This window comes from Marmota flaviventris, chromosome 1 (assembly GCF_047511675.1).
Source record: "Marmota flaviventris isolate mMarFla1 chromosome 1, mMarFla1.hap1, whole genome shotgun sequence".
NCBI lineage: Eukaryota > Metazoa > Chordata > Mammalia > Rodentia > Sciuridae > Marmota > Marmota flaviventris.
In genome coordinates this window covers 83,194,407-83,210,735 of record NC_092498.1, presented here as the reverse complement: position 1 = coordinate 83,210,735, position 16,329 = coordinate 83,194,407, and the positions used below count along the sequence as shown (strand labels likewise).

The window sequence follows — 16,329 nt, the reverse complement described above, 5'->3', positions numbered from 1 at the left end:
TTTCCAATGTCTTAAAGACTATGTTTTCTTTTTATTTATTGGTGCATTATAGTTGTTCATGATGGTGATATCTCTTATTTACATATTTGTACATGCAAACAATATAACAATATAATTTGGATAATATTGTTCTCCAGTAATTCCCATGTCCCTTCCCACTCACTCCCCCTAATCCCTCTCCTCCATTCCACTGATCTCCCTTTGATTTTGATGAGATCCTCTTCCCATCTTTCTTTTCCTTCTTCCTCTCTAGCTTCCAAATATGAGAGAAAATATATAATCCTTGACCTTCTGGGTTTGGCTTATTTCAATTTAACATAATATATAGCTGTTTTCTTAATTTCAGTTTTGGGTGTTCATTGCAAGTTTACAAAAATATAATCAATTTCTGTAACTAATCTTATATCTTGCAACTGTGCCTTCTTTGTAACTAGTTTTAATAGCTCTAGGTAAGATAGACAAGGATGTCTTCTCTCACCACTTACGTTCAACATTGTAAAGGAGAGGCTGTAGTTATGTGTGCAAGAAAACCAAGGCATCTTGAATCAAAAGAAGTAAAAATACTATCTGTATTTGCAATGGCATTAGGAGATATATAGATATATAGATATAGATCACTAAGAAATCCACTAAAAACTACTAGAACAAATACTTAGGAATAAATTTAACATAAGAAGTAGAAAACCCTCTGAAAAGTACAAAATATTGAAGAAAAATAAACATGTAAATAAGTGGGAAAACATCCCATGTTCATGGATCAGAAGACTTAACATTGATAAAGTGGCAATATTCCCCAAACTGATCTACATATTGACAACTTATCAGAATCTTTACTGACTTCTTTGTGGAAATTGACAAGCTAACTCTGAAATTCAGATGAAACTACAAGGGATCTAGAATAGACAGACAATCCTGAGAAAGGAGAAGTAGAAGGACTCAAATTATCCAATTTTAATAACTATCCAGCAACAGTAAGCAAGACAATATGATACTGACAAAAGAACAGACTTATGTATGCAATTGGTCCTTGTCTTGTGATAGTTTAACTTATAATTTTTTTCTACTTTGCAATGGTGTGAAAACAATGCATATTCAGTAGAATATCATACTTCAAAATCTTAATTTTGATCTTTCCCCCAGGCAGCAATACATAGTACAATACTTTCTCATGATGCTACACAGCTGCTCTGAGTTGCAGCTCCCAGTCAGCCATGTGATCACCAGAGTAAGGAAGCAATATTCTATAGTGCACACTGTTGTTAATTATGATGTTAAATTTAGGTGCATTCTCAACTCAGAATATTTTCAATGTATGACTGGTTTATCAGGATATAAACACATAAGTTGAGAAGCATCTATACATTGATGGAATAGAATTAAGTCTACAAATAAAGCCATACATCTATGGTCAACCAATTTTGATAAGGAAGCCAAGACAATTCAATGGAGAAAGAACAATCTTTTCAACACATAATGCTATGACAACTGGATAGTCACATACAACAGAATAAAGCTAGAACCTTACTTGCAAACTTAATAAAATTTAATCTGAAATAGATCAGAAATTTAAATACTAAGACCTGGAAGTATAAAACTTTAAAAATATAGAGATAAATATTTGTGACTTTTTAGATTTAGTAAAGGACTCAGGAAACTAAAGCAGAATCAACAAAGGAAAAAAATTAGATTTCATAAAAATTCAAATCATTTATGCTTCAAAATATACCATTAAGAAAATAAAAATACCACTCACAGAATAGGAGAAAATATTTGCAAACCATACATCCAATAAGGAACTTACATCCATAAAATATAAGCAACTTTATGACTCAATAATAAAAAGACAACCCAACTTAAAAATAGGAAAAGAATCTGCATAGGCATTTCTTCAAGAAAGACATATGAGTAACAAACACAGGGGAAGATGGTCAACATCATTAGTTACTAAGAAAATGGAAATCAAAACAATGATGAAATAATATTTCACACCCACCAGGATCACTAGAAATCACAAAGTCTTACAATAAGTGTTGTCAAGGATAAGTAAAAAATAAAACTCCAACACATGCTGGTAATAACTTAAAATAGTGCACTGTTTTTGCAGTTCCTCAAACTAAACAGAGTTGTGACGTGACCCAGTAATTCTAATCCAAGGTATTTATGGAAGTGAAATGAAAACATGTCCACTAAAAAATCTGTACACAAATGTTTATAGAAGCATTATTCAAAAGACAGAAAGAACCCAAATGTCCATCAACAGACAAATACAATGGTAGAAAATAACTTTTCTACTAAACTTTAAATAACAAGGGTTCCAGATGTTCACTGTGGCTGAAGCATAATCTCTGATAGAATGCTATCTAACAGCAAATAATATCAATAATAATAGGCTTTTCAAAGTGTAAACCATTATCTTCTTTGTTATCTCATTCTATACAGGCAGCCAGAGTGCCTAACACAGTTTCATAATTTCCCAAAAGTTGTCTCAAATACTTTTTACTACTGCCCAAGAAGTGTGGCAAACTTCCTAAACATTATTTCTAAGTTTTTTTTAATTCATGAATATTAGTATCATAACAAAATATATATCTGTGGTCAAATAAGTTTACTGTCTTAAATAAAGTTATATGTATTTCTTCACTGACACATATCCAAACCATCAAAATGGCATAAAAACTTTTAGAATCAGATATTTATGCCATCTTTTAACCTTTTAATATATAATCACACTATATTTCCTCCTTCCCCTTCATAAATAAAAATTAGCTTCCCCTAAATTACTTCATATTTTATTTTTAGATCTTGGCTGTTTACTTGTTCACATTCCTAAATTGTTATTTCATTTTCAATGCTGCAATCCTTGTAACCGCAACTCCTAGTTCAATTACTGGCACACAAGAAGTACTCAAAATATGTTGGCTAAAAACATATGGATGAAAAGCAATTTCAATGATAAGTGAGAATTTAAAAGAAAAATATATTTAGGTACTCATTAAAAAAGCTAAAACATTAATTTCAATATAATCTTGAAATACTGTAAGCAATACTTTTTTCTTATTAAATATAGATATATATGTATATAATATGTGTGACACAATAAACCCTAGTAATATTAACTAACTATTTGACAGAGGTTTAAATGATAAGTAAGGCATTTAAGTTTTCTCAGTACTCTCCACTATGAATGCTCTTACAAAGATTATAGGACATTTTCAGTAAAATACTTAAGTTTACATTGTTATACATTTCAAAACAGTAAATGACAAAAAAGGTCACATACCAAATGAAACTGATCCACTTTGGGGATTCCGTCTTCATTTGTCTCAAATTCCTGATTTTGAACAGAAAGCTGTAAAAGAAAATAAGTTATGAACAGATTCCAAATTTATCAAAACAGTAATTCTACAAGAGAATCAAATATAAAATTCCTTAGATCCATGTGAACAGAGAAAACTTAATTTACAAAAACACATTACTCTTGCAGGATACAAAAACTTTAATAACTACTTCCTCACAATGATTCCTGAGGCTCCTGAAGGACTATTCAAGTTTATGAATACACTATAAATGCTAATACTTCCTCATCTTATAAGAAAATGTGTTAAAACTTAATAGTCTATATTATTTTGGCTTCAACAATATTTAAAAATTAGGTACAAAGAAAATAAACCAGACAAGTTTCCTTCCCTCTAATACTTAACTTGTATTCAAAAACTATAAGCTAAACTAAGAAACTATTAAATATAGAGATTTCTTACATGCGCAAAGGTATGCTGAGTCCCATATTTTTACATCACCCAACGCTAACAACCATCTATCAGTGACTACTCTTATCCTATGCACAAAACCAAATGTAATACTTATAAGGAAAATCCTATGCATCCCATAATTTCATATAAAAATACTATTGTACATTATCTCCAAAAGATAAGGCATATATCTTATCTTTTTATTTATTTTGCTATTGTCACAATAAAAATAACTTTGATATCAAATACCCAGTTTTCAATTCTTTTTTTTATGGTGTACATACTTTATTTCTATTGTTATTTAAATTTTTTTCTTTTTTATTGATTTTATTTTTTAAATACATGACAGTGGAATGTATTACAATTCTTATTACACATATAGAGCACAATTTTTCATATCTTTTTATAAAGTATGTTCACACCAATTCATGTCTTTATATATGTACTTGGTTTTTTTTTTACATTACAATTCTTATTACACATATATACCACAATTTTTCATATTTCTGTTTGTATATAAAGTAGGCTGACACCCAATTCGTGTCTTCATACATGTACTTTGGATAATGATGTCCATCACATTCCACCATCCTTACTAATCCCCTGCCTCTTCCCTTTCCCTCCCTCCCCTCTTCCCTATCTAGAATTCATCTATTCCTCCTGCATTGCTCCTCCCCACCCCACTTTGAGTCAGCCTCCTTATATCAGAGAAAACATCTGGCATTTGTTTTTTGGGGATTGGCTAACTTCACTTAGCATTATCTTCTTCAACGCCATCCATTTACCTGCAAATGCCATGATTCTATGCTCTTTTATTGCTGAGTAAAATTCCATTGTGTATGTATGCCACATTTTTTTATCCATTCATCCAATGAAGGCCATCTAGGTTGGCTCCACAGTTTTAGCTATTGTGAATTGTGCTGCTATAAACATTAATGTGGCTGTATCCCTGTAGTATGCTGTTTTTAAGTCCTCTGGGTATAGACTGAGGAGAGGGATAGCTGGGTCAAATGGTGATTCCATTCCCAGATTTCCAAGGAATCTCCATACTGCTTTCCATATTGGTTGCACCAATTTGCAGTCCCACCAGCAATGTATGAGTGTACCTTTTTCCCCACATCCTCTCCAACACTTATTGTTGTTTGTCTTCATAATAGCTGCCATTCTAACTGGAGTAAGATGATATCTGAGAGTAGTTTTGATTTGCAATTCTCTGATTGCTAGAGATGATGAGCATTTTTTCATATATTTGTTGATTGATTGTATATCCTCTTCTGAGAAGTATCTATTCAGGTCCTTGGCCCATTTGTTGATTGGGTTATTTCTTTTTTTTTGGTGCTTACCTTTTTGTGTTCTTTATATACCCTAGAGATTAGTGCTCTATTTGATGTGTGAGGGGTAAAGATTTGGTCCCAGGATGCAGACTCTCTGTTCACCTCACAGAGTGTTTCTTTTGCTGAGAAAAAACTTTGTAGTTTGATTCCATCCCATTTACTGATTCCTGTTTTTAATTCTTGCGCTATAGGAGTCTCATTAAGGAAGTTGGGGCCTACTTTTTCTTCTATTAGAGTGTCTGGTTTAATTCCTAGGTCCTTGATCCATTTTGAGTTAAGTTTTGTGCATGGTGAAAGATAGGGGTTTAATTTCATTTTGTTGCATATGGATTTCCTTGAATCATAAATTATTTTACTTTTTATAGTTCATTTAAATGCAAGTCCAAGTAGTTCCTCCCATTATAATTATTATAAACCTAGAAATAACATAAAATATAACCAAAGGAGACAAGTGGATCCAAGATGGCAGGCTAGAGGGAGGCTGCATTATTCCCTGTCACCCTGTGACCTAGAATTCAAGCAGTGGGAATACTGTTTCTCTGAAAGTTATTAGAGAACCCTCAACAGTTATTAGAGGACTCCCACACAGGTCTCTTGGCCTCAGGGTACACTCAGGAACCCCAGCCACCGCTCCCATGTGGACCCTCATCTACTAGCGTGGGGCTCCCCTGGTTGCCTCCATCTTGGGACACGGCAACCACTGCCATAGTCACCTGCATCTGGGGACACTGAACAGGGTCTGGAGACAGCCACCAGCCACAACACTGCACTCCACAAAGCTGCATCTCTGAACATGCTGCCCAGTCCAACCTGAAACCCCATCTCTGAAAGCAGCAACCTCTATCCTGAGACACCTTTGTAGCCAACTTTGGTTATCCTTGATACCACCAATGCCATTTTTAGTTGGAACAACTCCTAGCTTGGAACTCCAGCTGAGGCCTAGAAGCAATATCAAGGTACCCATAGCCTCCCGACTCCCCCCTCTCCCCCACAGTTACTAACCCAGCACAGTGCTTGCAGCTAAGTGGCCAGTCCATAGCTGGCAAAGACTGATCCTGACCTGCCCGAAACAAAACAGCTTTTTGGGACAGATGCTCAGGCCTCAGAGTGCAGCCCACAAGACCTCTGGAGAGAGAGGCTCCTAGTTGGGAAGTAGAAAGGGAGGGGGTGAGTGAGGTACAGTTTAGAGGCTAAAGTAGAGACTAAGAATTGTGAGGTCTACAGGCGATAAAAGGAGAAAAGACCAGGTGCCCTCATCACATGAGCAAGCCCCAAAGGAGATCTTGGGGTGCAGTCTCCCAGCAGAGAAAGCAAGTGCTATACCCCACATTCAGCAGTTCTGTTCACAAAACCAATCCTCCCACCCTAATAACCTTCACCATCCTGAGGGTGCAGATACCAGCAAACATTAGACAACCCACCTATTAGATGAGAAGGGAAGCAGGAAAGATACTGGACTCCAACAGTCTTTAATTTTACTTCGAGATTTTTTTTTCTTTTCTTTTCTCTCTCTTCCTGCCCTAACATCCCCAACATTTCTGAAACCAAATACTTTTCATGGATTAGGCTACTGAGGACTGGGATGTCTGAATAATATATTACAGTTGTGTTGTATATTCTTTTATCGCCTATTTTTACACTTTTAATTTTTCCGTTTGTTTTTTACTCTATTATCTTCCCACTTACTTGTCTCCCCAAAATCACTTTCTCTCTTTTCTCCTGTGACTAGCCAACTTCTTTCAATTCTTCTTTCACTCTTCCTTAACATCTGATCCTACACCCCACCCCCGGTTCTCTTTGTACAACATCAGAAACTGTAGACCCTTTTGTAAACCTCCTGTTTCTATTGTAGATAATAAGTGAACTCACCATTTCTGTATATTGTGACAAAACTGTAAACGTCTTAATAGAAGATATTTGATTTAAGGCTGTATATTGTTTGTATTGGGATCAGATAATATTGATCTCAGTCCCCGAAAGGAGAGGTATTGAACCCTACAGGGACACTATAAACTAGAGGGTAAAAACTCAGGGAAAAAAATCCCTATAAAAAGAACAAATCAACATCAAAAGTAGTAGAAGACAGAAAATAATTAAAATCAAACAGTGGCTCAGGAAGCTGAGATAGGAGGAACACGAGTTCAAACTCTAGCCAGAGCAATGAGACAAAAAGTGAGGTGCTGAGCAACTCAGCGAGACCTATTTCTAAATAAGATACAAAATAGGGCTGGGGATGTCATTCGATGGTTGACTGCCTGAATTCAATCCCTGGTACCCTCCCCCCAAAAAAAAAACCAGAGCTGAAGTCAATGAAATTGAAATAAAAGAAACAAGTGAACAAATTCACAAAAACAAAAAGTTGGGTTTTTGAAAAAATAAATAAAACTGATAAACCCTTAGCCATGCTAATGAAGAGAAGGAGAGAGAAAACTCAAATTACTAAAATCTATGATGAAAAATGAAATATCATAACAATTTGTTCTCCAATAAAATAGAAAATATGAAAGACACTGACAAATTTCTAGAGTCATATGATTTACCCAAACCAAATCAGGACGATATACACAAGTTAAACAGACCAAGTTCAAGCAATGAAACAGAAGAAGCCATCATAAGCCTACTAACAAAGAAAAGCCCAGGACCAGACAGATTCCAAGCTAAGTTCTACAAGACCTTCAAAGAATACCAATACTCCTTAAATTATTCCATGAAATAGAAAAAGAGGAAACACTTCCAAACTCATTCTATGAGTCCAATATCACCCTGATTCCAAAACCAGGCAAAGACACATCAAAGAAAGAAAACTTCAGACCAATATCTCTAATGAACATAGATGTACAAATTCTCAACAAAATTCTGGCAAATCAAATACAAGAACATATCAAAAAGATAGGGCACCACGATCAAGTGGGGTTCATCACAGGGATGCAAGGTTGGTTCAACATGAAAATCAAAAATCAGAAATGTTAAGTTCACTTATTATCTACAATATAAACAGTAGGCTTACAAATCAATAAATGCAGAAAAAGCATTTGACAAATATAGCACCCCTTCATATTCAAAACACTAGAAAAACTAGGGATAACAAGAATATATCTCAATATTGTAAAAGCTATCTATGCTAAGCCCCAGACCAACATTATTCTAAATGGAATAAAATTAAAAGCATTCCCTCTAAAAACTGGAACAAGACAGGGCTGCCCTCTTTCACCACTTCTATTTAACATAGTTCTTGAAATTCTAGCCAGAGCAATGAGACAGACGAAAGATATTAAAAGGATATGGACAGGAAAAGAATAATTCAAATTATCACTATTTGCCAACAACATGATTCTATATTTAGAGGATCCGAAAAATTCCACCAGAAGACTTCTAGAACTAATAAATGAATTCAGCAAAGTAGCAGGATATAAAATCAATACCCATAAATCAAATGCATTTCTGTATATAAGTAACAATCCTCTGAAAGAGAAACTAGGAAAACTACCCCATTTGCAAAAAAATAAAATAAAAAATAAAACCTTGGGAATCAATGAAAGAGGTGACAAACCTCTATGATGAAACTACAGAACAGTAAAGAAAGAAATTAAAGAAGACCTTAGAAGATGGAAAGATCTCCCTTGTTCTTGGATAGGCAGAATTAACATTGTCAAAATGGCCACGCTACCAAAAATACTATATAGATTTAATGCAATTCCTATTAAAATACCAATGATATTCTTTAAAGAACTATAAAAAGCAATTATGAAATTCATCTGGAAAAATAAGAGACCCAGAATAGCTAAAGCAATCCTTAGCAAGAACAGTGAAGCAGGGATCACTATACCAGACCTTAAATTATATTACAGAGCACTAATAACAAAAACAGCATGGTATTGGCACCAAAACAGACTTGTAGACCAATGGTACAGAATGGAGGACACAGCAAGGAAACCCAAACAAATACAGTTATTTCATACTCAACAAAGGTGAGAAAAATCTTTACCATATGCATGAATGGTGTGACTCTACTTTGTGTACAACCAGAGAAATGAAAAACTGTATTCCATTGTGTACTATGAACTGAAATGCATTCTCTGCTGTCATGTATAACAAATTAGAATTAATTCATTAAAAATATATATATATAACCAAGGTAAAATTCTGAAGGATAAAAAGAGGAAATTAGCTGTAAGAGACTACAGGGGGGCTGGTGCTTTAGCTCAGTGGCAGAGCACTTGTCTAGCACATGTGAGGCACTGGGTTCAATCCTTAGCACCACATAAAAATTAAAAAAAAAAAAAAAAGAGTTTACATTGCTACGCTATTCAATAAAGAGAGAAAGAAACTATAGGATTTGAGGAACAAGATAGTGCCAGGGAGTCTTCTGTGCCCCTAACCAAAACAGGAAGTAACCAAGGCTTGACATTTCCCAATCCCTAAGCTAGCAACAGAAATCAGGCCAAACGAGGTCCTTTCCTGAATTTAATAGGAATGCCACCAACACAGATAGGTGAGCCTAAAAGAAACAATGAGGGATGCAACAGAAAGGCCAAGGTCATAAACAAGGGGAAATCACACAAGCTGCTGGTCTAATAAGTGCACCCTAACCCTCACAAGTAGAAGAATACCATCATAACTAGTGACTGGCTCAGGAAGTAGTCTCTATCCACCCCACAGAGAGCAGGGTGTAATAGTTAATTTGAATGTCAACTTGATTGGATTAAGAGATGTCAAAGATTAAGAGGCTTCTGGGTGTGTCAATGACGGTGTGTCCAGGAATGACTACATGTGAAGTAAAGTGGGGACCTTTCCTACACTTGGCACCACCATCCAACAGGACAGTGGCTTGGATAGAATAAAAGTCAGAAGAACAAGGAAATGGCAGCAGATACAAGCTCAATTCTTCTTAAACACGTTCTTTTCTTCTTTTTGTTATATATGACAGCAGAATGCATTACAATTCATATTACATATATAGAGCATAATTTTTCATATCTCTGGTTATAAACAAAGTAGAGTCACACCATTTGTGTCTTCATACATGTAATTAGGGTAATGATGTCCATCTCATTCCACCATCATCTTTTCTACCCCCATGCCCCCTCCCTCCTCCTCTCTCCCCTTTTCCCCTTTGCCCTATCTAGAGTTCATCTATTCCTCCCATGACCCCTAACCATATTATTAATCAGCATCCTTAAATCAGAGAAAACATTCAGCATTTGGATTTGGGGGATTGGCTAACTTCACTTAGCATGATATTCTCCAAGTCCAACCATTTACCTGAAGATGCCATGATTTTATTCTCTTTTAATGCTGAGTAATATTCCATTGTGTATATATACCACCATTTCTTTATCCATTCATCTACTGGAGGGCATCTAGGTTGGTTCCACAATTTAGCTATTAAGAATTGTGCTGCTATAAACATTGATGTGGCTGTGTCCCTATAGTATGCTGTTTTTAAGTCCTTCAGGTATAAACCAAGGGGCGGAATAGCTGCGTCAAATGGTGGTTCCATTCCAAGTTTTCCAAGGAATCTCCATACTGCTTTCCATATTGGCTGTACTAATTTGCAAATCCACCAGCAATTTATGAGTGTGCCCTTATCCCCACATCTCTCATTTCTATCACATGGTGATAGAAAGGGGCTTTATTTCATTTTATTGTTGTTTGTATTCTTTTTAAAAAATGTTTATTTTTTAGTTGTACACAATATCTTTATTTTTATGTGGTGCTGAGGATCGAACCCAGGGCCTCACATGTGCTAGGTGAGTGCTCTACCACTGAGCCACAACCCCAGCCCTTGTTTGTATTCTTAACAGCTGCCATTCTAACTGGAGTGAGTTGAAATCTTAGAATAGTTTTGATTTGCATTTCTCTAATTGCTAGAGATGTTGAACATTTTTTCATATATTTGCTGATTGGTTGTATATCATCTTCTGAAAAGTGTCTGTTCAGTCCCTTGGGCCATTTATTGATTGCTTTGTTTTTTTGGTGTTAAGATTTTTTGAGTTCTTTATATATCCTAGAGATTAATGCTCTGACATGCATGTGGCAAAAATCTGTTCCCAAAATGTAGGCGCTCTATTCACCCAATTGTTTCTTTTGCTGAGAAGAAGCTTTTTAGTTTGAATCTATACATTTGTTGATTTTTTTATATTAATTCTTGTGTTACAGGAGTCTTATCAAGGAAGTTGGGGCCTAATTTGACATGAGATTTGGGTGTACTTTTTTCTTTTATTAGGTGCAGGGTCTCTGGTTTAATTCAGAGATCCTTGATCCACTTTGAATTAAGTTTTATGCATGGTGATAGAAAGGGGCTTTATTTCATTTTGTTGCATATGGATTTCCAGTTTTCGCAGCACCATTTGTTGAAGAGGATATCTTTTCTCCAATGTGCATTTTTGGCACCTTTGTCTAATATGAGGTAACTGTATTGTGTGGGTTTGTCTCTGTGTCCTCTATTCTATAGCATTGGTCAACAAGTCTATTTTGGTGCCAATACCATGCTATTTTTGCTATTAGCTATTTTTTGAGCTCTGTAGTATACTTTAAGGTCTGGTATAGTGATGCCACCTGCTTAGTCGTCTTGCTAAGGATTGCTTTAGCTATTCTGAGTCTCTTATTTTTCCAGATAAATTTCATGACTACTTTTTCTATTTCTATGAGGAATGTCATTGGGATTTTGATTGGAATTGCATTAAATCTGTGTAGTGTTTTTGGCTGTATGGTCATTTTGACAATATTAATTCTGCCTATCCAAGAATAAGGAAGATCTTTCCATCTTCTAAGGTTTTCTTTAATTTCTGTCTTTAGCATTCTGTAGTTTTCATTGTAGAGGTCCTTGGCCTCTTTTGTTAGGCTGATTCCCAAGTGGGTTTTTGTTGTTGTTTTGTTTTGTTTTGTTGAGGCTATTGTAAATGGAGTAGTTTTCCTCATTTCCCTTTTAGAGGATTTGTCATTGATTATACAGAAATGCCTTTGATTTATGGATGTCGATTTTGTATCCTGCTATTTTGCTGAATGAATTTTAAAATTGGATGGGATAAACAGGATGAACAGAAAAGAGATGAGAGAAGATAGAATCAATGAACTTCAGAAGAGACCAATAGAGACGACTATGTAAAAGTTATACACTATAAAAGAGGGAAGTAGTACATTTTTTAACTAATAAAGAGGGAGAAAAAATTTTTAACCAAAAATTCTGTATTCAGCAAAACTATCCATCAGAAATTAAGGTGAAATCAAGATGAGGGAAAATCAAAAGAATTTGTTACAGGATAACATAATCTCAAAAAATGGCTAAAAGGAAGTATTTCAAACAAAAAGAAAATGATTTTCTAAAAAAAAAAAAACAGAAGTCCTGAGACATTGAAAAGGAAGAAAGAACATAAATATGATTAAATACCAAAAGCTTATCCTTCTCATCATGACTTTTCTAAAAATTATAATACCATCTGATACTCAAGACAATGATCCTTTAAAGTGGGGAGGATAACAGAACCTAAATGGATATAAGGTTTCTATACATGATTCAAAGTGATAAAATGGTGATACTACTATATGTGATAAGCCACACATGTGTTTTGTAATACCCAGACCAATCATTAAGAAAATCAAGGAGGCAATACACTCAAACACACCATCAACTTTTCCATCTGCTCCCCAAACCCCAATGAACACCACTCTGGCTGAACTAAGTTCATTCTGATCTCCAGGCTCCTACTAAGCTACAATCACCCACTGTCTTCCTGAAACTACTATCATGATTATCTACCAGAACTTCATCAGCTACAGTGAGATCTTCTCCTACATTTACAGGTTCCATAGATCATTGACAGGCTGGTTTCTGAAGGTAGAATGGAAGATGATCAGTATCATAGGGAGTTAACATTGATGACTTGCTCACTGGTGGAAATGCCTCCACTGAAGACCCCAAGGATAAAGGCACCAAAAGCACGGTAATCACTGGTGTTGATACTGTCATGAACCATCACTTGCAGGAACCAGCTTCAAAAGAAACTACAAGAAGTATATTAAAGATTACATGAAACTGACCAAAGGCAAACTTGAATAATATAGGCCAGAAGGAGTAAAATCCTTTCATAATAGGGGCACATCTTTGTTAATTTCAAAAACTACCAGTTCTTTAATGATGAAAATAGTAATCTGGGTGGCCTGGCTACTCTGCTGGACTATAATGAGTGGCCCCATATGATTTTCTTTAAGAATGGCTTAGAAATGAAAAACTGTTAGCAAATTTGGCAATTACTTTCAGTTTATCAATGTCATAAGTGCTTACTATTTGTCATCCACACAACAGATCTTAATACAAACGGGACTGATGGCATCTTGAGTCTGTCATTTATTTTGACTATAATTTATCTGGAGTAGAGACCATGTTTTTAAGAAAAAAAATGTCATGTAGGTTGTCTACACATTAAGTGCTTTTAAACTAACAAAATCTATAAAGATATCAAGGTAGACTTTAAAAGTTTCCAAGTTACTCACACAAAGGCAAGAAAAAAGAAATGAGTAAGAAACAGAGGAAACAAGCAACACCAATAATAAAATAGTGGACTTAGCCCTAACTTATCAATAATCACCTTAAATATAATGATCTAGGTGCCCCAATTAAAAGACAGAGATTAGTAAATTAAAAACATGATACAAGAATTAACTTTTAATTCAACAATATAGACACCTTTAGAGTAAAAAGACAGTGATATATATCATGTGAACATTAATTTCAAAAACATAAAATGAAATCAAGCATGTTTTCCCCTGTATTCAGGTCACAGAAGGACCCAAGTACTGCCTCAGAGCTGCCTTTTTAAAGTGGGCACAAGTTTAGGGATTCATGTTATCCATCCTACACCCAGGGGAACTGAGGCTCAGGAGGCAAGGACATTCACCCAGGGTCAACAAAAAGAAGTCTACACAAGATGGCCAAATAGAAGTAACCAGCACTTACCCCCTCCAGAAAGAAGAAAAACAACAAATGAATAGCATCATTTCAGAGTGAGCGACTCGGAGAGAGCACTAGAGATCAGCAAAGGAAAAAGAAGAATCCTGTAGACACAGATACCTGGGCTGGCAACACAAAGAGAGAAGAGTATAACAGCAATTGCAACCCTGGCTCCCCAAGTAAGGAGGAACACACACAATTGCATGGAAAAGGGTAAACAGAAGAGTCTCAGCATAACCAATGGTCACAGATACTGGAAATCCTAGCTACAGGAGCAATGTATTAGGAATTGGAATAACAAGAAAATCTTGAAGTAGGGTTCCAAAGAATAAACTGTACAATAGGGAGAGAAATAAGAAATGGATATGGATGTAATTATGACTAAAATTTTAACATTCGTTCTTATATCATCAAGGCATACATTAATACAACTACTAATTAGATGCCTATTGTGCTTGAGGTATTGAGGATATAGTAGCCAACAAGACAGACAAGCTGCCCTGAAGAAACTTATACTCTAGAGGTAGTATAACCATGGTAAAACATAAATAAACCCCTGAGCTCCATCTGTTTTTAGTTGATTCTAAAAATCACTAATCTTGGAGGTTATGCAGCTAAACAATATATTAGTATCCCACTAGCTTTACCTTAGATGATACCTCTGACTAAAGCCACCTAATGCATAAAACTATTCTGTAAAAGGTGCATTTCATCATCTTGTCCAGCAAAAGTTGCCTTTCTGTCATTATACCCTTTCTTTGAGGGAGAGCTGCCTTTGCCTTTTTTTTTAATTGTGGGGGTGGGGTCCAATACTAGGGATTGAACACAGGAGTACTGTACCAATGAGCTGTATCTCTATCCCTTTTTATTTTTGAGACAGTGTCTCACTAAGTTGCCCACCCTGGCCTCAAACATGCAATCCTCCTGCTTCAGTCTCCCAAGTAGTTAGAATTTTAGGGAGATGTGCCAGAAGATGAAAAGATCTCCCATGCTCTTGGATAGGCAGAATTAATATTGTCAAAATAGCCATACTACCAAAACTATTATACATATTTAATGCAATCTCTATTAAAATCTCAATGATATTCTTTACAGAAGTAGAAAAGGCAATCATGAAATTCATTTGGAAAAAATAAAAGAGACCAGAATAGCCAAAGTAATCCTTAGCAAGAAGACTAAAACAGGAAATATCACAATACCAGACCTTAAACTATAGAGCAATATCATCAAAAATGGCATGATATTAGCACAAAAACAGAAATGTAGACTAATGGTACAAAATATAAAACACAGAGACAAACCCACATAAATACAGTTATCTCATACTACACAAAGGTGCCAAAACATACAATGGAGAAAAGACAGCCTAATTCAACAAATGCTGCTGGGAAAACTGGAAATCCATATTTAACAAAATGAAATTAAACCTCTCTCTCTCACCCTGCACAAAAATCAACTCAAAGTGGATCAAAGACTTAGGCATTAGAACAGAGACCCTGCACCTAATAGAAAAAAAAAAAAAAGTAGAGTGACCACACACATGTAGAGGAGGAGAAAGACCATGCTGTAGTCCCCATCTACAAATGCATGGCTCTCCCAGCCTGCTTCCATCTTGGGGCACCAGAGCCACCTCCAGAGACCCTCCCCACAATGTGTTAGCCTCCACCTTGGGAACAACTGGCAGTGCCTGGAAGCAGCAGCCTGCCACAGCACTGCATCTCTGAACAGGCTGCTCAATGTCACCACACAGTCTGCCCTCTCAGCCCTCTGAAAACAATCACCTCCATCTTGAGACACCTCCACCACCATCTTGGGTTACCTCCACTGTCATCACCACCATCTTTAGTTGGGGCAGCCTCCATCTTAGGACACCAACTAGGACCTGGAAGTCTTAACATCAAGGTACCTACAGGTTTGACGCTGCCACTGCCACCAACTAGGAATATGCCCACTTCCATCTAGAGACAACAGCCAGGACCTGGAAGACTATCACCAAGGTCCTTGTGGGCTTGGTTACACCAGAGGTATACCCGGTAGCCTACTTCTCTTGATCCCTCTTTCACTCTTCCTGTGATCTAATATCTCTATATTCTTACCTCCTACCTCATAAACCCCACATCCTACACTCACCCCTCAGGCTCTCTCTTTGTCCATCATTAGAAACTGTAGACCCTTATGAAAACCTACTATATATATTGTAGATATTAATCAAACACATCATTTCTTTTTACTATGACAAAGCTGTAACTGTCTAAATAGGAGCTATATGGTTTAAGGCTGCACATTATTTGCATTG

The 16,329-nt window shown here is 35.9% G+C and overlaps 1 protein-coding gene and 1 pseudogene across 1 annotated transcript in view; one reads left to right on the top strand and one right to left on the bottom strand.

The window, feature by feature from the left end:
- Positions 1–16,329, bottom strand: part of Stk31 (serine/threonine kinase 31) — a 74,079-nt gene that overhangs the window by 1,300 nt on the left and 56,450 nt on the right. The window contains exon 23 of the mRNA XM_027932676.2: positions 3,281–3,349. Within this exon, the coding sequence (XP_027788477.1) occupies positions 3,281–3,349 (69 nt within the window). The remainder of the gene's footprint in view (positions 1–3,280; positions 3,350–16,329) is intronic.
- On the top strand, positions 12,831–13,321 carry LOC114090475 (translationally-controlled tumor protein-like; annotated as a pseudogene).